The sequence below is a fragment of the Falco peregrinus genome, chromosome 9 (assembly GCF_023634155.1).
Source record: "Falco peregrinus isolate bFalPer1 chromosome 9, bFalPer1.pri, whole genome shotgun sequence".
In the NCBI taxonomy this organism is placed as follows: domain Eukaryota; kingdom Metazoa; phylum Chordata; class Aves; order Falconiformes; family Falconidae; genus Falco; species Falco peregrinus.
In genome coordinates this window covers 38490680-38513726 of record NC_073729.1, presented here as the reverse complement: position 1 = coordinate 38513726, position 23047 = coordinate 38490680, and the positions used below count along the sequence as shown (strand labels likewise).

The following is a 23047-nucleotide window of genomic DNA, read 5'->3' as shown; positions in this document are numbered from 1 at the left end:
GTTTCCTTTAAAAAATAAAACAAACCCGCATCTGTAAATTAACAAGTGTTCCAACTGTCAAAGTGTTAATGGGCCTCTGTTTGCAAGACTGATTGTGAACCTCATTTTCCCCAGTGTCCCAGGCTTGAGATAGAGGAGGTTCTCTGGTACTGATAGAACTACATTGGTGTGATTCATTTAGAAGCACACTTTATCTGTTGTGCTTTGTAGCTTATAAAAGTTTTGAAAATCAGTATAGTCTTAGCTAAAAAATAAAAAGGAAAGTGCTCTTTATGCTGTTAGTAATCCAAGGGTGAAGTTGTCAAAGGAAAAAGAAAAACGAAGGAGCGGGGGAAAAAAATCACATTGAGAGCAATATTTTTTTTTTTTTTTTTTTTTTTTGGATTGCCCTCCTGGAAGAAAGGATGAAGCCAGCAAAGCAAGTAGCCTCCTGCATTGTATGCATGTGATACTGATAGTGTGAAAGGGGGACCAGAAATCTCTGTAGAAAGACGTGAAGTTAACTGGCTTGGGCTGGTAGAACCCTCCTGCGGGGAGCAGGCAGCACAAAGCTTGACAGAGCCACATCCCGTATAGGTAACAGTGGGCTCAGAGACTTCTGTGGAGCGTATTGTGGGACAGGGAGTAGGAGAGGGCCAGCCTCTCTGGTAGCTGTGGTCTGGAGGCTGTCTAACCTCAGGTTGATTTGGCAATTGCAGTGGTCATGTGAGGAGAGGGGGACGAAGTCAGGAGAGCAGGTTTCAGCAAACTTCTTTTTCTGATATGCATCCTTAGAATTTTTTTAATAAGTACGTTTATACAACAAAATTGGATCAAAACAGGTTGGTGTTCAGCACAGCATGAGAGATTAGCTGAAAATTAAGCACTTGCTTGGAGGTCACAGTAATGACACTGTCTAAATGTTTATTGGTATTTAAGGTGGTAAGGCAAGTTGGTACTTCATTTTTCTGGAGATGAGAACTAGGTGAGAGAAGATCCTTGTCCTCCAGAGAGGGTAGGAAGCTAATACTGGATGTAAGTGTACTCTTCCCAGCAGAAAGTTGAGACAGGCTGTAGAATGTGAAGGTCAGTTGTTGTCATCTGTATAAAGAAAAAGTTACACCCAAAAATACTTTCTAAACAAGAGACACTGGCTCAAATATAGTCAACTAACAGCTTCATGATAACTACTAAATTTGACGTGATCTTTGTGTCCAGGATCCCATGAGCCTATTATATATGTTAACACACACAGTGAAATGCTGTTTTTTCTCTTCCCAGCTATAGCAACTCAAGCTAGTGTGGAATTTCGCCGGAAAGGATCACAAATGTCCACAGACACAATGGCTTCCAACCCCATGTTTGATGCGAGTGAATTCCCAGACAACTATGAAGCGGGAAGGGCAGAGGCGTGTGGGACACTGTGTAGGATATTTTGTAGCAAGAAGACTGGGGAGGAAATATTACCAGCTTACCTATCCCGGTACTAACCTATCTTCCGGTTGCTTTATTGCTATAACTTTATGGTGCAAATTAATTCAGGGCAAATGGCATTCAGTTACTGTCTGAATCCGGTGTTGCCAATTCAAAAGAACCTGGTTAGCCTTCAGATGCTGTAGGTGGGGATTCCTGGCTAAACAGAATAGTGACTTCCTTTAGTCTTCTCATGGTGTTGGTTTTTGTTGAGTTTTCTTCCAGTCTCAGTTGAAGGGAAGTCCCTCACACAACATAAGTGTTCTCCAACAAGGAACTGCAAAAGAAACTAAGTGCTTTAGGATGATGGCCAGCTAGGTTCCTGCCTCCCAGCTTTTTCATTTGAGCTGGTTATGTTGCTGACCAGCATGTCCTGTCTATCCTGTCCCCCCTGAAAGATTTTGCAGTATTTTTCTTCTGTTGAGGAATTAAAATCAAGGTCTTACTCCCAGCCTTACATGGGAAGGGAGTAGTGGGAGAGTATGTGATCCAAGCGGTGTTACTAACTGTCTGGGCTGTATTTGCACAGCTTCCAGTCCATGTGTTGCAACAAGTCAGTGGTTTCAATAAAACTGTGCTGCACTGGCTTTCTACATGAAATACATGTGATTTGTGAGGGGGTTTTTGTTAAGCTGGTTAGGTGCATTTGCCTGTGCTTAAGTAACTTGGGGGGGTGCTCATATAAAGATTTCCTTGCACTGGTTTTGAAACTTAGTCTGTGGCTGCAGATTCTTGTTCATGTGGAATGCTGATGCTTTTTATGTGGAAATAATTTCATCTTATCTTTCTTTGTCAGATTTTACATGCTTTTAATTCAGGGTTTGCAGATAGCAGATTTCGTTTGCCACCCTGTTCTTGCCAGTGTTATTCTAAACTCTCCTCCTTTGTTCTGCTGTGACCTGAAAGGGATTGATGTCGTGGTTCCTTATTTCATTTCAGCTCTTGAAACTATTTTACCTGACAGGTAAATTGCTATTTCCATATAAACATAATCATAAATGTGGGGAGGTGTTTGTCATCAGTGGTTTCTGTCATTCCTGAGTAGTTTTCACTGAAGGAATTCTGTAATGTGGGCCCCATGGTGTGTATGTATTTGACAGTAATAATTGTGGCACTTCATAAGCTCTAACTTTCAGGTTTTAGTGCAATTTTCTTTAAAGTAAAAATAGTGCTTATTTTAAATTAAATGTGTGTTGTTATCTACATATTCATTGACAGAAAGCAATTTCTGTAAGAAAAGGTAAACGAGTGGTTTAGCTCAAATATATTGAAAGCTTACTGATTTTTAAGTACAATTTCATAAGATATTAATTAGTGGCTGTTGTTGCAGTGAATTCATTAAGAGAGTGATCTTACATATCATTAAATAGAAAAATTGATAATTTAGACTGGTGAAATTGGAGTAGGTTCTTAAACAAGATGTAACCTTACTTATCAAAGCCTTACAGATTTCTGGATGTTTTGCTAAGTAATGCGCCTGATGCTACTCTGTGCATACCTTCTACAACATATCTTTTATGCTGTGGTACTCCATTTCATTTTGAAGTTATGCATAGCGCTTATCTTCTGGGCTTAAATCTGAGGCACTGCTGCTTTTGGGTAGAAGAATTTGCTGGTAGCTACTGAAAAAAGTTGATCTGTTCACTAAGCAGCTTGTGTTTTATGCAATATGCACATGAGCATATTCTGCGGATCTCTTGATAATCCTGGGTGGGTTTGAGTTGTAATAAGCCAGTAGAGGCTTATGATCAAAACTTCTGTCTTTGAAGATGCAATATATGAATAATACTTTCATCAGCCCGTTGCTTTTATATGGGGATACAAAATCCTTAGCAAGTGATGGTTCTGGCATGAATTCGTTGTGTTATTGCTGCTGTTTAAAAGAAAGAAAAAAAAAGAAGAATTCTGAGTCTAGAAAGAAACAGCTGTGTTGTGTGCTGCAAATTATTTAAGAACACTGGGTGGTTGTATATTTAATTGTAACTTAATTTGGCTTCAAATTCCTGTGAAAAGTTGATTAACTGCATGATGCTTTAATTTGCAGAGAACTCTCAAAGTTTAAAATCTATGTAAACCCCACAGAGCTAAGAAGAGCTTCGATTAATATCTTGCTGTCTCTGTTGCCTTTGCCTCATCATTTTGGAACCATAAAGTCTGAGGTAGTAATCTTACCATTTTGCTTTACAATTCCGTTTTTGTTTTCCTGGTTGTTTTGGAATGGGATTTGAATGACTTGTGGGTTGTATTTGGTGTTTCGTTTAGCACTGAAACTCTTACAGTAAGTCTGTGTTAGTAAGACTATATTACAAATTGTCAGTAGCAATGTGTGCTGTGGATATTGATTTTTGAAACCAGTACCATGCTGGCATGATCTCTAATTGATAACAAAATAAATGTATTTTTCCTTCAGGTTGTCCTGGAAGGGAAATTCAGCAATGATGACAGCTCAACGTATGATAAGCCAGTAACCTTCCTTTCCTTGAAGTTGAGGCTTGTGAATATACTTATAGGAGCTTTGCAAACAGAAACAGATCCCAACAACACTCAAATGATACTAGGTTATTTCAACTTTTTTATTTACTAACTGTGTTATAGAGGTGTCTGTCTTAATCTGTCCTGGAATAATATGGGTTATTAGTTATGTGTTGCTTTGCAAGGAAAAAGATGAAGTTTCTGACAGGTTGTCATCTGTATAATCTCCCTCATAATACGAAAACATCTTGAAAAGCTTCATATTTTTGTTCAAGTAATCTTTACAGATGTGGAATAGTACTTGAAAAATAGAGGTGGGAGTAAAGCACATTCTACCAGGAAGTCAGTCATAACTAGGAATGGAAATAGGAGAAGATACTGATTTAATGTTGGGAAGGATTCTTGACTTAATGGTTTACAGGGAACATTTTAATTTTTTGCATGATTAAGCCTAGAAACAAATGGAAATACTGGGTGACAGGTTGTCCAGCACTGACAAAATACAGATGCATTTATTTAGCACTGTGTAAATCCTCATATGAAAGCTTTGGAATAGTCTGGAGATGCATTGTAGTTTGGCAACAAACTATTCTTTTGAGGCAAGGAGTGTATTAACATTATTCTGAATACTCAAGAGTTAGTCAAAGCTAAAAACTTGAATAGTGCACAGTCTGTCAAGTTAATAATTTTCAGACAAGTAAAAATATACTTGCCTTTTATATACTACCCTCCCCCTTATTTGTTTTTCTTTAGATGTGCCTTTTTCCATGTTATGATGTTCTTGTCCTTCCGTAATTACAATACCACTTTCCTTTTGTATGTTTGAAAAAGAAACAGACTTGCACTGCGGTGGGTGGTGTCTGCCTTGTTTTCGGTGACAGGGAGCCTACCTGATTAAGAGAGGGTGGCAAGAAAATAGCATGAGCAATGAAGCGAAGGGAAACAAATTCAGTCTGCAAAGACTGCTGGAAAGTTTCCTTGCAGTGATTGAAGCACTAACCCTACTACTAACTAATACTAGCAGAAGATTAGAGGAAAATAATTTGAAATAATGGTATGCAACCAATATTGGTGAAGGGATGAGGATATTTATAGTTTAAAAGTGATCCTCTAAGCAAGACCCACAGACCGTTGGTGCATGGGCATTGCATCACCTCCAGAACTGTGGGCTTGGCACCCTGTTAAATGCTAACCATGCATTCCTGTACCTCTCTGCTGTGAGTTGGTGTTTGCATCCAGCTGGGTAGATGCTCTGCTTTGAGTGGGTATTTTACTGTTACTGTTTCCATGATAGTCCATACCAGTTCATCTGCCCTGTATTCCTGTTGTTAAGCCCGTTTCTGTATATGAAGTTATTTCCTGCTGGCTTTCATTGGAGAGGACTCAGGAATTTCGAGTTCAGCAAGAGATTCTCACATGTGCCACCAGCTTCTCAACAAAATCAGTTTGTTTTGAGCTGCTTACTAAAAGTTTGACAGTGAGCAAATGTCTTTGTAAAAATAAAACTCCTTGTGTTAGTGGTTTGGAGGTTTGTTTCACTGCTCACTAATCAGTATGAGAACAAGTGTCATCCCTTGTGCTGATGTTTTAAGGGTTGCTGAATGGACCAGGCATTATTCACTTTATCTTCCAGCAGTTTGCTGTATATACTAGTAGTTCGTTAAGATTTGAAAACATGTTCTTGTTTGCCAGTCACCAGCTGTCTTTTGGCTCCTAATGGCCAAACTGGGGAAGGGAGCCTCTATATGCCAGGCAAGAATTTAGCCAAGGCCTGGGGCTGTATAACCCTTGGGGGGGGCTGTGGAGTATACAGCTCATTTTAGCACTCTGTTACCGAACAAATACTGTTACTTTGTTCACAGAATCCTTAAATGTAACCTGAGTTTTTAAATGAGCACAATATGATGAGAGGCAAGGAATGATTCCAGCCCTTCTATAAAAGCAAAATCCTTCTGAACTGAGGAATTTGAAAAACCCATGTTCAAAGCATTTTTAAAATAGCTGAAAGCACACTCTATCTCAGCTCGCATCTGCTTCAAATGGCTAAAATGGCTAAGCCTGAAGCAAATCCTGTGCTTTATGAAACTCTTTCTAAGAGTTTTTATAAAACAGGATGGCAATCCTGTATGTTAGACCTTCAGTGCTTCTTTGTAAATTTTAGCACTGAATATTCTACTGCAGCCTTTAGTTACCTTCTTATATCTGATTCTTCAGGTGCAATGTTAAATATTGTTCAAGATTCAGCACTGTTAGAAGCCATTGGCTGTCAAATGGAAACGGTGAGTATTTTTTGTTTGTGAAGTTACCACTTCAGAAAGAATGCATTACTCACCTTATCTGCTATTGTAAGATGCTCAGTTAGTATCCTGAGGTTTTTTTTTGGTCCGCCCCCCCCCCCCCCCCCCAATTCTATCTGAGGGCATCCTCTGCTATAGGGAACTCTACTCAGAAAAATCTTCTCATTGCTCGTAATTGACTTTCAATTTGCAGAATGGTGGTGAAAATAACCTCTTCAAAAGCCACAGTCGTACTAACAGTGGCATTAGCACTGCAAGTGGAGGCAGTACGGAGCCCACAACACCAGATAGTGAGAGACCGGCACAAGCCCTTCTGAGGGATTATGGTAAGGACAGCTCTTTTGAAAAAACTCTGTCATTATATGCCAGGTGATGTTTTGGGTTTTTTTTTCTGTTCCTTGTTCTGGCTAATACACTAATTTGCTTGGGTGTTTTGATCCCACGGTGGATAGCCCCTTTGTTTATTGCCAGTTTGTGCTCATATGTGCCCTTCTGGTGGTGGTGGTTCAATCCTACTAAAGGACTCTGTTAACATTTTAAAAATAAGGATGTAAAAGCTTATGAAAAAGATGTTTGCAAACCACTTTAACATATATTTTCGAGACACTTAGTTTTCATGAATAATGGGATAAATGTACACCAAGTGTAAATTGCTTCCTTCATTTTGGTAGCAATCCAAATGCTTACCTGACTTTTGCAGCACCTTTTCTTAAACTATTTAAAGAGCATTTGAGGGACTTCTGGTTTTGTACAGCAAATAAGCAGAATGCTTGTGATGTGTCATTTGTTATAACGAGAATTTAGTAATTAACTTCAGTCTTGTGCTGTGTATTTTTGAATCTTTGTAATAAGATCTGTGTTCTTCTAAATTGGTGAGTGGTAAGTTGGCCAAATGTTGAGATCCTGGAATTTCATTTGCTGCTTTGGTCTTCATCTGTTCAACTGATGTTGACCAAGTAAATGTGAGATCACCTTTATTGTATCGTAGCTTAGGCTGACAACTCTGTTCTCACCAGTCAAAACTGTGGGGTTTTTTCCTCTAGTCCTATAACTAAGAGAAGCAAGATCAGCAGGAAAGACTTTAGTATATTCTAAGGATTCATAGAAACATGTTGGTGCTTTCCCTGCAGGGTTTGTTTGTTTGAAATTATTAAAATGCTAGTTTTCAGCACACCATTTGAATTGTCTAATTTGTATGGTTTTTCATTGACAAGTGCTTGTAAAAATATCCATTTGTAAGGTTAAAAAAAAAAATCTTTTGACTAATTGACTTCCTGAGTCTTTAAACCATGACATAACTTGAAAGATATTTTTGTAATATAGTGATTTTATTGCATTTTTAAATTTCCTGTGCACACAAGGTAAGGTTTCTTATGAAACTTCTGAAAAGAATTTCTGTGTTTCTACTGGATGCTTCAAACAAAGAGAAAATTGAAAATGAGATGGTCTATTTTTACTGTTTAACTGTAGCAGACACTTGAATCTGCTGCTAGTGTAATGTACTTACATCGTATTTAACACTGAAGAGCTAAATTTTGGGAAGGATATATCTTAGCTGTCACAGTTCTCATGTCTTTTTGTACCTAGTCAATAGCAGATTTTGCTTCTGAAATTAATTTGCCTACTTTAGTTTTAACAAGTATGTATAGTATTTGTGTTCCTAGTATTCTGAAATGAGAACTGATACTAAAAACATTTTCTATTTTTAATTTTGAGCTAGAGGTTCAGGAAAATTAAAGGTCTAGGAATAATTGCATCTTTTTTTTCTCCAGGACTGATTCTTTAATTATCTATATTTATCTGACTAGTACAACTTTTGATAAACACTAGGTACAGACAGAATGGGTAACTTCTGGCATAGATACCTGCAGTTACATATTCTCTATTAATTTGTTGCTGGTGCCTAAATATACAATTACTAATGTTTAATATACATTACCAACCCCTACATTTTTCTGAGGCTACAAGGCATCACAGCAATTTAGGCACAATAGCAGACAACAGCAAAACCTGAGGCTAGCTGTTCTGCTACTGAAATGCAAGCAGAGTGCTGAGATTATCCAACGTGTCTTTCTAAAAAGCTAAACATTGAGATAAGCTAGTCTGGATGTATTTGTATAATGTCTGATGGTGTATATAATGGAGTTAGCCTGTGCAAAAGAGAGCAACATATTTTCTAGATTCTGGGTTGTGTATAGTTTTCTGTGTGTTGTGGCTGCTTTGGCTTGTGCCTGTGCTTTGCTTATTGTCACTAATGCTTAGTTATTTTCCCTCCCTGTGGTATGTGGTATTGGGGTTATATCCTAGCTCTTAATACAGATACAGCTGCTGGACTTCTGATACGCAGTATTCACCTGGTAACTCAAAGACTCAACTCACAGTGGAGGCAGGACATGAGTATCTCTCTGGCTGCACTGGAGCTTCTGTCTGGACTGGCAAAGGTGAGAGGTGAAGTTTTGTGTGCTCTGGTCTGTTCTCAAAGGGTGATTATAGTCCTGTTTAGGTGAAAATCATGCCACCCAACAGATTCTGAGTTTATCAGCAAACGTTTTGTTTGTACATGAGAGAAAACAGTACTCCTTTTGCACTTCATCTTCTAATGTAAATGCTCTGTGGCTCAAATGATGTGTGCCCATTAAATGCCTGTTGGCTGAAAGTGAAGCTCAGGGTGGCTTCTTCAGATACATATGGCTTTACTGTACGGTTCTGGCTGGTTTTGTTGAGCCAGCTGAATGGCTCCTAACCTTTCTCATGGATTCCTATGAGTGTCTGGTTTTGGTTTTTGTTTTGGTTTGTTTTGCTTGGGTTTTTTGCACTACAGGGTTTGCACTTGCCATATTAGGTTGCATAGTTAAGGAAAAACTTGCCCCTAAGCTTCCAATGGCAGTGTAGAGGCTTGGGCCATTAGTTTCCAACCCTGCTGCGAACCATTTGGCATAGCTTTGGGTGGCTGGGTGGCTGGTCTGTCTGTTCACTGTGTAACCGGACTTAGAAACAAGATTTTTTGTTGCTGTTAGTTGGCAGATTGCAAATATGCCAGAGTATTAAACAACTTAATTGCCCTTTTTTATAAGTGTTGTACCTGCTTTTCCCCTTCTGTCTTGCCTTGGAAGTAGTTTTCTGAGCTTAGAAGATGATAGTGTATTTCTAATATGAGGGTGTCACCTTTGTCAGAGCTTTATCTGTACATAGTTCCTTGACTCAGCAGCAAATAACTGAACTAAAGCTACAGGGGCTGGTGTGTGTGTGCGCATTTTTGTTGAGAAGTAAAATATCTTTTTCTGCTTGAGGGCTCTTGTCCCTAAGCTGGACTTCATGGTATTTGTTTAGCCGAAGTCCTGTGTATTTCTGGCAACCACGATGACCTGGTGTGACAGTTCAGCATTTCCTGTCATATTCCCCTGAGAACTCAACAGATCTCTTTGAAATACGCATGTCTCAGGCTTTTTTAACGTGTGGAGTCACCACCGAGCCATGTTGGACTCGCTGCTTATTTTACTGCTGCAGCAGCATGAGCCGAAGGATGCATTTGAAAGTGTTCTGCAATGAATTGATGTATGGTTATTGGGTCTTAAAGAGCATCATACAGAACTAGAGATCCTGCAGCTTGTGTGGTTAAGACTGTTTTGTTGGTGGGTGGGTTGTGGGGTTTTTTTTGTTTTCTTTTTCTTGGCTTGCAGGGATTTTCTTTTATATAATTTATCTTTTCAAATGCCTACCCAGGTTAATATTAAATATTGTAGTCTTTGTAGAAGTAATTCTTCCTCTGGGACATCTTGGATATCTTTCCCCTTTGTAACAAAGTGGGTAGAAAAAGATAATCTCTTACTGCAGAACTGCAGAGTGGAGAACTGGTTCTGCTTGTGCCTTTGGAGGTGACAGTTCCCAAAGCCCTTCTCAGGCTGGGGGCTCTTCTGTCTTGTGTCTGTTCAGCACCAGGTTATGAGTGGGACTTAGTAAAATCAAAAATCCTGTTTCCTGCAAGAGTGCTGGCTCACCAACCTGTTTTCCATAAGCCTGTCTTGAGGGGATCTTATGCTTGTGAAGGAAAGGCTGCCTTCATCCTGGGGCTGTGAATTTTCACCCCCACTTTGTAGAATACAACTGCCTGGCTCTGGTGCTGTCACCAGCAAGGCCATCTGCTTTCCTGCTTGGGTAAGGGTGTACCTGAACCAATAAAGCTTTATATGGCATGGTAAAATGCTACAGAGTAGAAAAATCCAGACTGTTCCTGTGCCATATCACAAGCTTGGAAGTAAAGAGAAAATCAGTTATTTAGTTTTGTAACGGAAATCCTCATGCCTCAGTGTACCAGGCTCTTCACTAACCCTCTAGTCTGGAGCCTTCCTCTCTGAAGCCCTGAGGTGGGAGAGAAGCTGAGGAGGTGTTATTGCAGTGAATTTGAGGGAGGGATTATGGGGTTCTTTGCCAATCAGCTTGTCTGAGGATGGGTTTTCTGTTGACAAAACATGTTAACAAAGTATGTCTAGTGGAAAGTTATGTGAGCAGAATAAAGCCTCATGGAAGGGACACTTGGCAGTAAGTGAATTCTCAGAGGTACAGAATAGGTTCCTATAGCTGAAGGAGAGGTATTTGCAGAAAAGAAGTTTTAAATACTAATTTATTCAGTTTGCAGTTAGTTTCTTATCAAGCTGTCTTGGAAACCAAGCCATGCAATGCAGTGGCACCTCCACACAGCTTTTCTTTCCTTTAAGTTTCAATATTCATCACTGTTAAATACTTTCACCTGCAGCTTTTAAACTGTAATCATAAAAGAGCTCAAATCTTTGTTCCTGTTTCTTAAAACTGCAATTAAAAATGCTTTTTAAAATTGTCTCCTACAAAGATTTTTGTGGAGGAGAGGATGAGAATTCCTGCTTGCTTTACACAGGTGAAAGTGGTGGTTGATTCCTCTGATCGGAAGAGAGCTATCGGTTCAGTGTGCAGCTACATAGTGTACCAGTGCAGCCGCCCAGCCCCACTCCACTCCCGTGACCTTCACTCCATGATAGTGGCAGCTTTCCAGTGCCTCTGTGTTTGGCTCACTGAGCACCCTGACATGCTGGATGAGAAGGTAAGTGACTCTGGTGTACACGTTTTGAGCACTCTGAATTGTAATGCCTTTCATGCCTGACCTGCCTGTTCTTGATACTTTAAAATAAGGTGGTTGTCTTAGTTTTCAAAAATACAGTAGGAATTTCAAAATTTGTTTCTCTGCAAAATAGTTTTGAATTTTGATTGTTGCTCTTTATTCACCAAGAATGTTTTTGGCTTTTAAATTACATTTCATATTCCTAAGAATGTCTTGATATTCTTTCTTTCTGAAACTAGGAAGAAGAGAGAAAAAAAGAAAATCTGAAAAAACAGAAACTGGAAAGTTGGGAATTAATAGTGTATATAGCATAGCTACCTGCTGCAGATAAACTTCACTAAAATCCATGTTTCTTCTCATTTCTCAACTCTTACCTGAGTAAACCATCTTTTAGACTTAATGGAATTCCTTTGATGTTAATATTTTGATAGTTATAGTTTGTTTCACTAAGAAACCAGTTTTCTAGAAACTGAGCAAGGCATAGCTCAATCCAAAATGAAATTTGCTCGGGAAGCTTGGAAGGAGCAGGAAATGAGATGCCTATTTCCAACAGACTTCTGTCCTACTGTTTAAAAAACAAATTAAAAAAGAGTGCATATTTTCATTGTTGATCTACTTGCAGAGACAGCTGGGTCATCTTTCTGTATTTTTTACAGAATAGCTAGTAATTTGTATTATATAATATTTTAATATAGTTTTATATCTAACATTTTATATATTGTTCTGTGTTGTTTCTATATTCTACAGCATATAAAAATGTGTATTTTTAAAAATGAAAGTGGAAAGCCCACCAGCAGGACTTTAAATTCAGATGCTTTCTACCTATGCTTTGGGATACTGGCATGGCAGTGGGTGACTAGGATGGGATGGCTTCCTTGGATGTGGCACAGCATGGGTTTATTCAGTTGCATAATGCTTTATTTCCTTTCATTAAGTGGGTTTTTTAAAATTTTTTAATTATCACTAGATATCGATATAGTGTTACCTACTGTGTGTAGTATGTACTGGACTCTTAATAGCTCATTCCTATGTCATGATAATCAGATGGGAACCTTTCATTGCAATGAATATAAGGCAGGCATACATATATATTATGTATATATACACAGGCCAAGGTGTAGAACTCTGACTGGCCTCTGGTGGTAAAAACCACTTCCTTGTGTTCAGCTTTTAGCTAGTTATTTCTTCATTACAATGCTTCCCTTGTTATTCTGTAGCTCAAGCCATGAGATTCGAACCTTTCTGCTAGCAATCCAGGTATTTTCAGCAAATGATTTTGTAATGAGCAACACTTGTGGGTCATACCTGCGGTTTTATAGAGCATTGGCCTATCTTGTAGTAGATGCATTGGAGTTTTACTGTGTACTTTTAGAATATTGTTATTTTTTTCTTGATGAATTAGATACCCTGATACATTTTACTTATAAAAGCTGTTGGCACTTGAAACATTTGGAAAAAATTCCTTGCAATTTTCCAGATGAGTACATTCTTAATGCGCTTAAACTTAATTAAAAGTTCTGCAGAGAGTCTCAAAATGCATTTACTATCTCTTTAAATATGCTTACATTTTTCAATTGCATTCTTAGTAGTCATCTTGGCAATTTTGTACATATGTGGTGGAATATATTGTGTGTACATATTCATTCAGAGCACTTTCCACCATCAGAATACAAACATAAGTAGACATCTATAGATTAATACCATTCCTGTAGCAAATGTGATCTTATTCCAACACTGTCTGTTAGAATAATCTTCTGCCTTTATTTCTGAGCTCGGATTACCAGCAAGTACTTTATTTTAACCAATTGTATGTCACTGTTTCACTGAGGTGTTAGAGACATTGATTGGAGTGCTTCTGCTTTAAGGTAGTTCCTCTTGTGTTTTAGGATTGTTTAAAAGAGGTACTGGAGATTGTGGAGCTGGGCATTTCGGGAAGTAAATCCAAAAACAGTGAGCAAGAGGTCAAGTACAAAGGAGATAAGGAGCCAAACCCTGCATCCATGAGAGTGAAGGATGCTGCTGAAGCTACACTAACGTGGTATGTGATTTGTCAGAGCGTGTTTACTGTTTAGGGTTGCCTTGTGTGAGAGTGTTTTAATTAGGAGTTCCCAGCTGGTGAGATCTCTGTGATGTAGCAAGAGCATTTGAAGTCAGCCAGAAGCTCCCTCTGGTTTGCCCTTTGAGCAGGATTGTTGAGTGCTCTGCCTTAGTTGTCGTCCCCTTCCCATGACAGGTGTTCAACAGGAAAAAAATCTCTGTGATTGCTGTCTTCCCATCGTGCCTCTTCTCTTCCTTGGAGAGCAAAACCCAGGCTCTCCTGCAGCTCCTGGTGTTCTGTTGTCAGCCAATCCTCTCTGCAGATGGCAGTTCCCTCCAGCTCCCACTTGACCTAGTGATCCTGTTTTTCCATTCCCCCTTCTCCTTATCCTCAGCCTGACAAGACGTGCTGTCCCTGCACTGGTTGAGAAACTGATAGACACTGTCCCATATGTAACACAGCAGGGAATGGCATGTGCAGCAGATATAAGCTGGTGCAGGACGGGATGTCAGTCTGCCCACAGCATTGGGTTTGCTTAATACATTTGAGAAGTTCTGCTGGAAATGCAGTAACAGTTAATATGTAGGTAGGGGTGGGGAAGCACAGGGAGGAAAACAGATTTGCTCCAGAGAAGTTGAAAAGGAGTGTTTTAATGGACAAACAGCATGATGGTAGACAGGCCAGATAGAGTAGGATAAATATGTTTTGCAAAATGTAATAGCTGCTTTCTTTTTTGCTCTGCTTTGCAATAAAATTGTTATAAAACTTTACTGTTAGTAAAAGCAACTGTGTGATTTCCAAGATAAAAATAATTACTCATTGAAACTTGCGGACAAACGTTTATTGTTGCCTGGAAGTGCCTTTTTTCATTTAGAGAGATGAAATGTTGCAGCACTGTCCAAGCTAGCTGGCTGCAACAAGGTCTTTTACCATCACATACCATCATACTTTTCACACCAGTCCCTCTGCTGCCTTCTCCTAGTCTCTCCTCATCTAGGGCACACGCTCATGCTCACTCTCTCTCTCTTCTCTCTGCTTCTTCCACCTCCCTCTTCCTTGGCTGCCCAGCCTCTTCACAGAACCAGCCACAGCTGCACCTTATCTATATCAGCCAACCCACTGTCCCTGAAGCCAGCCCACAGCTGTACATTATCAATGTTAATTAACCTGCCTTCATTCCTCTACAATGAAACTATCAGTTCTCAGAGTAAAGTTGAAATGTGTGTGAGGAGGACTTCAGTAAACTTACTTTTGGTCTGAGGGGTGGTGGTAAGAGTAAAGCCCTGAGTTAGATCCTATGATCTTCAGTCTGGTACTTGACAACTCTCATTATTGGTTCCTGCCATAGAAATTTTCAATTTCTAACAGTACTGGGTAGATCCTGTACAACTTCAGATGATTTAAAACTGTACTTTTAGGACCCTACTGAGGCCGTGGCTCCAAGGAGATGGGCATTACTGGACCACACTTGGGGGCTTTCTCCCAGGGAAGGTTGAAGGGGTTTAAGTTAATGTAATCTGTACTTGAAAAAGCAAAGACAAGACAGTTATAAGTAGTGCATCTACCATACCTGCCTTGCTTGTTGATATGGGTGGGCTAAAGTATGGGTGATAATCTCCAATCATGCATAATTTTCTCATAAGAATGAACATAAAGAAAAGCTGTGGAAGGGTACAGATCTTTGTGCTTTGAAGCATGTCTTAATTAACCTAGGTTATAAAGAAACTAATTCTGTAGGCAGAGTACCCTTCTTTGTAGGTTTTCATGTATGTTTTTCTGAAGTTACTGGTTCTGTTTTAAAACAAGCTGATGGGGGAGGGCAGGTTTGCCCTGATAGGAGGACAACTCTTATGTCAAGATACAAATGAAGAATATGAGTGAAGGTCTGTGCTGGGGTGTAAGTTTGTTGTCTTTATCTATTGTAACTCTTAACTTTTTTCTCACTTGCAGTATTATGCAGTTACTTGGAGCATTTCCTTCTCCCAGTGGCCCTGCTTCTCCTTGCAGCTTGGTGAATGAAACCACATTAATTAAATATTCTCGTCTACCTACCATAAACAAGCATAGCTTCCGTTACTTTGTTTTGGATAATAGTGTCATCCTGGCAATGTTGGAGCAGCCTCTAGGGAATGAGCAAAGTAAGTTCATACTTCATTTCCTTCTTTCTCTCGTTAAAACTCTGTATGGAGCTGCAAAACAAAGGTGCTTCATCAAGTGTGTCTCATGTTTCAGGGGCTTACCTGTTCTGTGAGTGTGCGATTGAGCAGAGTGTTGTTCTGGGATGAAGTGGTAGGAATTAAAATGTCACTGTTAGTCAAACATGTACAAGCCCATCAGAATTGTTCAGGCAGTTGTCTTTGTCTTTCACCCAGTTAGATCAGATACTTGCAGTTGACTGCCATCTAAATTATTGCTGAGGGACAAAAGCAATAGCATTAAATTTTGAAGACATTCTTGTTCATAAAAGAATGAAAATACAGAGAGTATAGGAGGCTTGATGGGGATAAGTGCTCAACAAAGGTTTGACGTGACACCTTCATGCTTGCACAGTTGCTTTTGATTGCTTTAGGTCTCCTGTTACTTAATGTTTCTTTGGGTGCTTTCAGCTCAAATGGTTCTTAGTTGCTTAGGAGCTGTTGTAACTTTCCCATGCACAAGTATGTCAGATCACTTTTGAGGGAGATCACTGAAGTGGATGATTGTGTGGAGCTAGTTTGGTTTGTCTGCATGTGTGCTTCCCATTAAATACCGGGAAAGGAATATGTATCTTGTTAGTTACCCGATAGTGTCAATCTAAATTTTAAAAGAAAAGCTGTAGAAATATGATGATCCCTCTTCCAAGGTGGCTAATATCACTGGCCTTTTAAGTCTCAAAGGAGGATTGAAATCCCTGCAATGTTAAAACCATCTTTGTGCAAGCTGAAAGGCACCTCAGGAATCTACAGCCTAACCACCTGCTCTAAACAAAGTCAATACTGAATTCAGAGCGGGACAGTGCTACTTGACATTGTCCAAATAGATCTTGAAAACCTATGAGGACAAATTCTCTGTGTCCTTATTCCTTATGGTGAAAAACTTTCCACTTTGTGAAGTCAGAATCTTCAGTCTTAGTTTGACCATTATCTCTTGTCCTTCCACTGTTCTTATTGCTGCTATTTGTGTGGGACCTTTACAAATGGTCATGGAAATATCATGGAAACTGTGTCTCCATGTGGTCATTTGTCTTACCTAAACAGGCAGTGGCAAGACAATCTTCTTTCATTTCCTGGAGATAATTTGGAGAGAAACAGTGATCTGCATGAATCTGGATGAAAGCTGCTTTTAATAATGAAACTGAGCTGGAAACTAGCGAACAGACCACAAAGTAGTCTAGTACTTCCCTGCTGCAGAGAGGAGGATTGCTTGCTCCTTACCAGGAATTGTCTTCAGGGTCAGGGAGGAGTTAACCTGGAAGACAAAACCTCAGTCATCATGCCTGTGTTTCTTTCTGGTTAAATTTATTACATAGTGACCTGTTTGCAATTAGTGATGATGTATTATTCTCCTAACTCATGTGCTTTGCAGATGACTCTTTCCCCTCTGTCACGGTTTTGATCCGTGGGACATCTGGAAGATTTGCATGGGCCCAGCAACTCTGTCTTTTACCAAGAGGAGCTAAAGCAAATCAAAAGGTCTCTATCAAAGCCTGTAAAGAAATCTTTAACTTAGAGATGTTCAGCAGAAATTCCACTAATGTGAGACAGCCCCACAGAGCTGGTGATTATACATTAAGGCTGAGCCACGGGGCCTTTAGCTGTAGGTAATGTGACATATCTCTGGTGACTCTTTATGACTTGTGATTAATATTCAATACAGGCTGTGAAAGTGCTGTTGCCTTCTAGACTTGTTTAAGGGGAGGGACGTTATCTTTTTTTTTCTACCCACTCCTCACCCCCGGCTGCCAAAAGCATCTTCTGAGGTGACGGGGCAATGGGCAGTGTATTTAGTGTGTAGGCATGAGTGTTGGTGCTGATTTTAGGTTGTCAGGCAAAGCCTTTGCAGCAGAGGGAGTTAAGTCTGGAGGTACAGAATGAGATGCAGCAGAGAGAACAGCTATTCAAGCTACAAAGATTTCTGTAAAACCTGCCATGAAAGAAAAAAGTCTAAATGAACTCTGGCATGGCTCTGGAGAGGAATAGTGGAGGAGAAATACTCCAGTCTCACATTACAGTAAAATCTCATGTTGCAGTTGTCTAGTGGAGGATGTCCTTGTGTTACCAAAATTTCTGTCTGTGAACAACTCCAAATCTTCAAACTCTTTGCATGCCCCTCAGTAAAGGAAATAATAATGTAGCTGAAATAAGTGCCTGTCAGTCTCAGCTGCCAAGTTCACATTTAGTTGAATCTGATCTCTGCAAATCAGCCGTTGGGAAGACCCTCTTGTGTGATGCCTCTGGAGCTGCACTGTCACTGAAGCTGAGCCTTTTCACTCAATAGTGTCAGTCAAGTGTGCTACCTCCCACACCAAAGGAGAAGTTGTGTCCTGACCACTGACCTCCTTCCTAGTTTTAAAGGGAACTTTTCCAAATTGAAGGCATTCCAAGTTTAATGTTAACAGTTTTGTCCATGTGAAGTGTAATTGGTAGTAAATAAGTCTATAAAGCAGCACTCAAGATTTAATTAAAGGTCTTGCTTGCTTGGACCTTATGCACCTGCAAACCTGCACTGGGATCTTTTGTTGCTGTTGTTGGTAACTTCAAGTCCTGAATTCCATACTAACAGATTAGCACATAATGTAGTAGCAATGTCAAAATTGCATTAGGATACACTATTCAAGGCCTTTCGCTGTTCTGGCAGTGCATCTCAGTTCTGACCCACAGCATTGCTGCTGTTCTTTTCCAGGACTCCTCAGCTTGATTCATGGTGATCATCATAGTCAGCAGGGTTAAAATGGAAGCTTCTCAAACAATTGGTAGATTTTGCTCAGTACAGCTACAATGGGTTGAAAATAGGATGTTGCCATGTAAGCTTGCCATTTTTATTGGGATTTGCAACTGCTTAGAGGTTAGATGGTAAGCAGGATTCATAGGTTCCAGGAGTGCAGCCACCAAAATTGGCAGAACTGTGTGTCTCATAAAATTTACAACCACGTTTTTAATAGAAGTGTATTAGTTTAAAGTCATTTTGAGTGTTTTTTTTTAAGGATGCCTCTCACTAATAGATCAGTGTACTTCTGGTGGTGAGGGGGGAGGGACCATTTTCTATTTATTACAATAAAGTGTTGTCTAATGGTACTATGCCTTGAATGTAAAACACTGTCCTTTTTTTGTCAGACTTTTGTACCAGAACCCCGACCACCTCCTAAAAATGATGTTGGATTGAAATATAATGTGAAGCACCGCCCTTTTCCTGAAGAAGTAGACAAGATCCCATTTGTGAAAGCTGACTTGAGCATTCCTGACTTACATGAAATTGTGAATGAGGAAGTAAGTAACTCCTAGTCTCTGATTTAAATTTTTTCTTGGGTTTTTGTCTGTTCAAGAATCGTACACTAATGTATTACTGTAAGCTTGACTAACTTCATGTTAATGGAATAATAACCTCTGCGAACTAATGAAATTTGTGCACTGCTCCAGGAAGACAGCCATTCCTTGGATGTGTTTTTTGGGAGGCACTGTTCAACATGTTTTGTTACAGGTCTTAATGTCCTGGTACTGCTAGGAAGCAATGACTTATATTTTGTTGCTGCTTCTAGAAAAACAAAAAGAGCTTTTTTTTGAGACCTCCTGCGGAGGGAGGGGGGTGCATGTCTCTAATATTTTCAAGTCTTCACAGTGCCAAATGTGTTCTAGTTTCTGTTCAGTTAAAAGGGAGAAGCTGTAGTTGATACCTCAATTTGTAACAGCTCTCCTATCCAAAGAGGGTGTTTACATTTTCACTTTGTAACATTGTAAGGTCTTGTTGATAGTGCTTTAGTAAAGGTCTTGGTGGTGGAGTGCAGCTGCTGCTGTACCTGTGACTTACAGTTTTCCAGATGATGGAGCCATTTTCTTGGTGGATATTAGTGATCTTAGTGGAATCAGCATTTCACACAATGTTTTTCAGCTTGAAGAGCGACATGAGAAGCTCAGGAATGGCATGGCCCAGCAGATTATTTTTGAGACTTCCATAGATCAGAAAAGTGAAGAGGAGTGGCGGAAGAAGAGCTTTCCCGATCCGATCACGGAGTGTAAGCCCCCACCACCGGCACAGGAGTTCCAGACAGCACGCCTGTTCCTCTCTCACTTCGGGTTTCTCTCACTAGAGGCACTGAAGGTGACTTGCTACTTCTTAGTGTTGTGCAAATGCCCTCAGTACCCATATGGTCTGGCTTGGTAAAGGAAGAAAACTTTTAAGTTTTGTTAGTGGAAGATCTTCTGTATAATTCCACCTACTGTTAACTACTGTCAAGATGTAATCTAATCAGATAGAGTAATGGATTCCAGTATTCTAGGATTGAGAGCCGGATTGTGAAAGGCCATGCCTCAAGTTGAACATGCTCTGAATAAGTGGCTGTGTCTTTATTTTTGCAGTGGGTACATAAGCTATCACATTCATGTGTTCATACTTGAAATCATTCCCTCAGCTTGAATTGGGTTTTGGAGTGGTGCTTTAAGAGTTTCTGAAATAAGATTGCCTTATTAGCTGTGCTCCAGAGGTGACTCTGCTAAAGGGGTTTGATCACACATAAATGCTGGGAGTACCTATAGATTGTAAAGCTTTCTTTTTAAAATTAAAATAATAATAGTTTATAGAGATGATCCATATTCTGAATTTGAAATTCTGCGTCTTGCCTGTGGATGCTCACTTGTTGCATTTCCTTCCAGAAAGCTGTCAACAAAAGTAGACGGTGGAGCTTTTGTGAAACTGTCTCAAAGTGCTTAGTATTTTATATATTACTGGTATATAAGTTAATAAATATCAGTCACATGTAGTTTCATATTTTTGCGATATTTTCACAAATTTCACATGGGATATTTTGGAAGCATCTGCTGCTTTTGTTGTGGTAGCTAGCACTCTTTCAGCAAAATGTTATGTCTTGCTGGCAAAATAACAGTTTTATTTAATGAGGAGAATAGAATGGAACAAATTGTCTAACTGTTATGCTTGCTGTTACTCATTTACAGTAACAGCATTATATCAGAAATTTGTGTGTGATTTTCCTCTTAGGAGAAAAGAGAAATTGTCTTTTTACATTTTAATGGACTATTATTGAAGCCATAAAGACCTTTGCAATTAGGAAAGTGTTTTTTTAAGCTGTTGAACTCTGTGTATTGGATAGGAACCTGCTAACAGTCGTCTACCTCCTCACCTGATTGCACTTGACTCTGCTCTTCCTGGTTTTTTTGATGACCTTGGCTACTTGGACTTACTACCATGTCGTCCTTTTGATACTGTTTTCATTTTCTACATGAAGGCAGGCCAGAAAACAAGCCAGGAGGTAAGTGAAAGTGTAGAGTGCCAACTAGCCTATATTGTCTTGTTTCTAGTACTCCTCAAGTGAATGAAGCATCACAGCTAGTGACTAGAGCAGAGTATCAGAACCAGGGCTTCTGGGCTTTGTGTTTGTTTACAGTGTGAACTATAACAAGTCACTGTGTACTCTTTTCATCTGTAGGTTGAAGTATATTACCTGCGTTTAGGGCTATTGTAACTTTTTTTTGTATATAACTATTTTTATACATGTTATCTGTTCTGTCCTTCTTGTCCTTATTTGTGGAGTTCAAAGATTTGTATTAGAAATTCATTTCAGATTTGTTGGCTCCACTTTCAGGGAAGGTTGCAGTTTGTTCCAGCAGTGTGCAATGTCCAGGTAGTTTGGTTTGATTTTAAAGTTAAACACATGTTAAAGGAATGGAAAACTTTTGCAAGTAAGAAAGTATTATTGCTTTGTAAGTCTTTACTATTTACATTCAAATGCAATTAGGTTAATCAGGTTAATTTGTGCAAATCTAAATCATGACTTCTTTAGACTGTGACCTAGAAACTCACTAAGGCAGCTTATGGGCTCATTAGATAAAGTTGTTTCTACAGTACCTCTTCCTCATTCCATGCGTAATTGTCGTAGTAGAGAGTAGAAGTGTAGCTTCCATAATAAATTATTGTGCCATCTCTTCACATTACTGTGAATGTACTGTTGACAGTACACTGTAGCGCCTTCTGCTTCTGTGTGGAACACACTAATTTTTGAAACCAGGTTCGTGCTGCTTTTGAATTTTCGAGTTGAAGTTCAGAGTAGCCAGTACACAGTCTTTCCATCTCCAAAGGCAGCTATGAAATAACATATACAAGGTTTGCCTTCCAGCTGAAATGTGCTCTTGCTGAACTAGTGAAATGCTTTTTTTCCCCCATCTGATGCTTATATGCTCTTACGAATTTAGACAGATGAGATTACTTAGTCCTGCAGAACTTTCTCACCTTTGGGAACCCAATTAGCATGAGTTTTGCCATGAAGATTTAGGAAAATCTTATATTTGGGAGATTCTGGACATCTTTAGATGCAGTACAAAGATGGCAGTTCTGCTTGAAGATACCCAGACATCTTGCTGTGATTCCTAAATCTTTCAGGTTGTGCGAAGTTGCAGTGGCAGACAAGTTTACTGGTCTCTACTGGACCTGAGCTGAGTGAGACACTGATACTGCTGCCATCTTTGAAAAGACCTGTAACTTATTTCTGTCCCATTTTGTTTTCAATATTGACAATTAAGAGAGTAGGACAGCAAAGCCAAGTTGTGACACAGTTTCTGCTTTGAGCAGGGCTGGCTGCCTGGTCCTACTCAGCCGTCCCTGTGTGTGTGATTTCACACCACCTCAGCTCAGAACCTCATTCTGTTCTGAGAGGTGACCCACTGTCCTTTCACAAGGAGTAGTGTCAGCTGTGTTTTATCTGATGCTGTACAGCCCAGAATAGTGGTATCTAGCCTGCTGGTATTGCATTAGGCCCAAATTTTTTTCTGTGGTGGTAGGCTTTTACAGTTGAGAAGGGTCTCATGGCATTTATTTATATGGGGTAATGAAACTGCCCACACACTTTGTACTTCACTTCATTAAATGTCCTTTGAAAATACCGTTTTGCCCTTTACTATAAATTCTTTTTTTTTAATGGGCTCAGATATAAAACCATATACTTGTATAAAGCATGAGCTTGCCTATTTTCTGAAATTGTCTTCTAAACTGCACTTAATCTGTATTCATTCTGAAGCACAGCTATAACTTCAGTGTGCTCAGTAATGAGATTAATATTTCAATGCAGTGGATCTAATCACTGCTGAATATTATACAAGGCATTAGGATGGGATGCCAGGACCATCTGGAAGCCTTCCTTCTAGTGCCTGTCCCTGTCCCTGCAGTTTCTGCTCTGCTGGAGCCCGTGTCTCAGCATTACTGCCCCTGCAGAAACCAAAATCAAAGATGCTCCTACCACAGAACAAATTCTCACGTGGCCCAGAAAGGATGGATACATTGCACAGTGTTGTCTGTTCCACAGATCCCAATGGTTCTGGTAGACCAAATCACAAATCATCTGTGTTACCCTGCATACTGTTTGGTGAAGGTCTCCACTTTCACTTGGTCACAATGGGATGAAAATTGCCTTTGGATGTGGAAACATCCCAGATCTTTATAATAAGTAGGATTAAAGTTTCAAGTGAACAGTACAGTGTGACATTTGATTAAAGT

The 23047-nt window shown here is 39.6% G+C and overlaps 1 protein-coding gene across 3 annotated transcripts in view; it reads left to right on the top strand.

Annotated features, from left to right (window-relative positions):
- RALGAPB (Ral GTPase activating protein non-catalytic subunit beta) overlaps positions 1-23047 on the top strand; it is a 65469-nt gene that overhangs the window by 28268 nt on the left and 14154 nt on the right. For 2 of the 3 annotated variants that reach the window (XM_055813727.1, XM_055813725.1), the window contains 14 exons: positions 1261-1462; positions 2249-2416; positions 3497-3611; positions 3863-4010; positions 6139-6203; positions 6415-6547; positions 8529-8662; positions 11113-11295; positions 13200-13351; positions 15302-15489; positions 16916-17022; positions 18664-18816; positions 19436-19645; positions 20652-20810. In XM_055813727.1, the coding sequence (XP_055669702.1) occupies positions 1261-1462; positions 2249-2416; positions 3497-3611; positions 3863-4010; positions 6139-6203; positions 6415-6547; positions 8529-8662; positions 11113-11295; positions 13200-13351; positions 15302-15489; positions 16916-17022; positions 18664-18816; positions 19436-19645; positions 20652-20810 (2117 nt within the window). The remainder of the gene's footprint in view (positions 1-1260; positions 1463-2248; positions 2417-3496; positions 3612-3862; positions 4011-6138; positions 6204-6414; positions 6548-8528; positions 8663-11112; positions 11296-13199; positions 13352-15301; positions 15490-16915; positions 17023-18663; positions 18817-19435; positions 19646-20651; positions 20811-23047) is intronic. The other variant, XM_055813726.1, reaches the window with a different exon arrangement.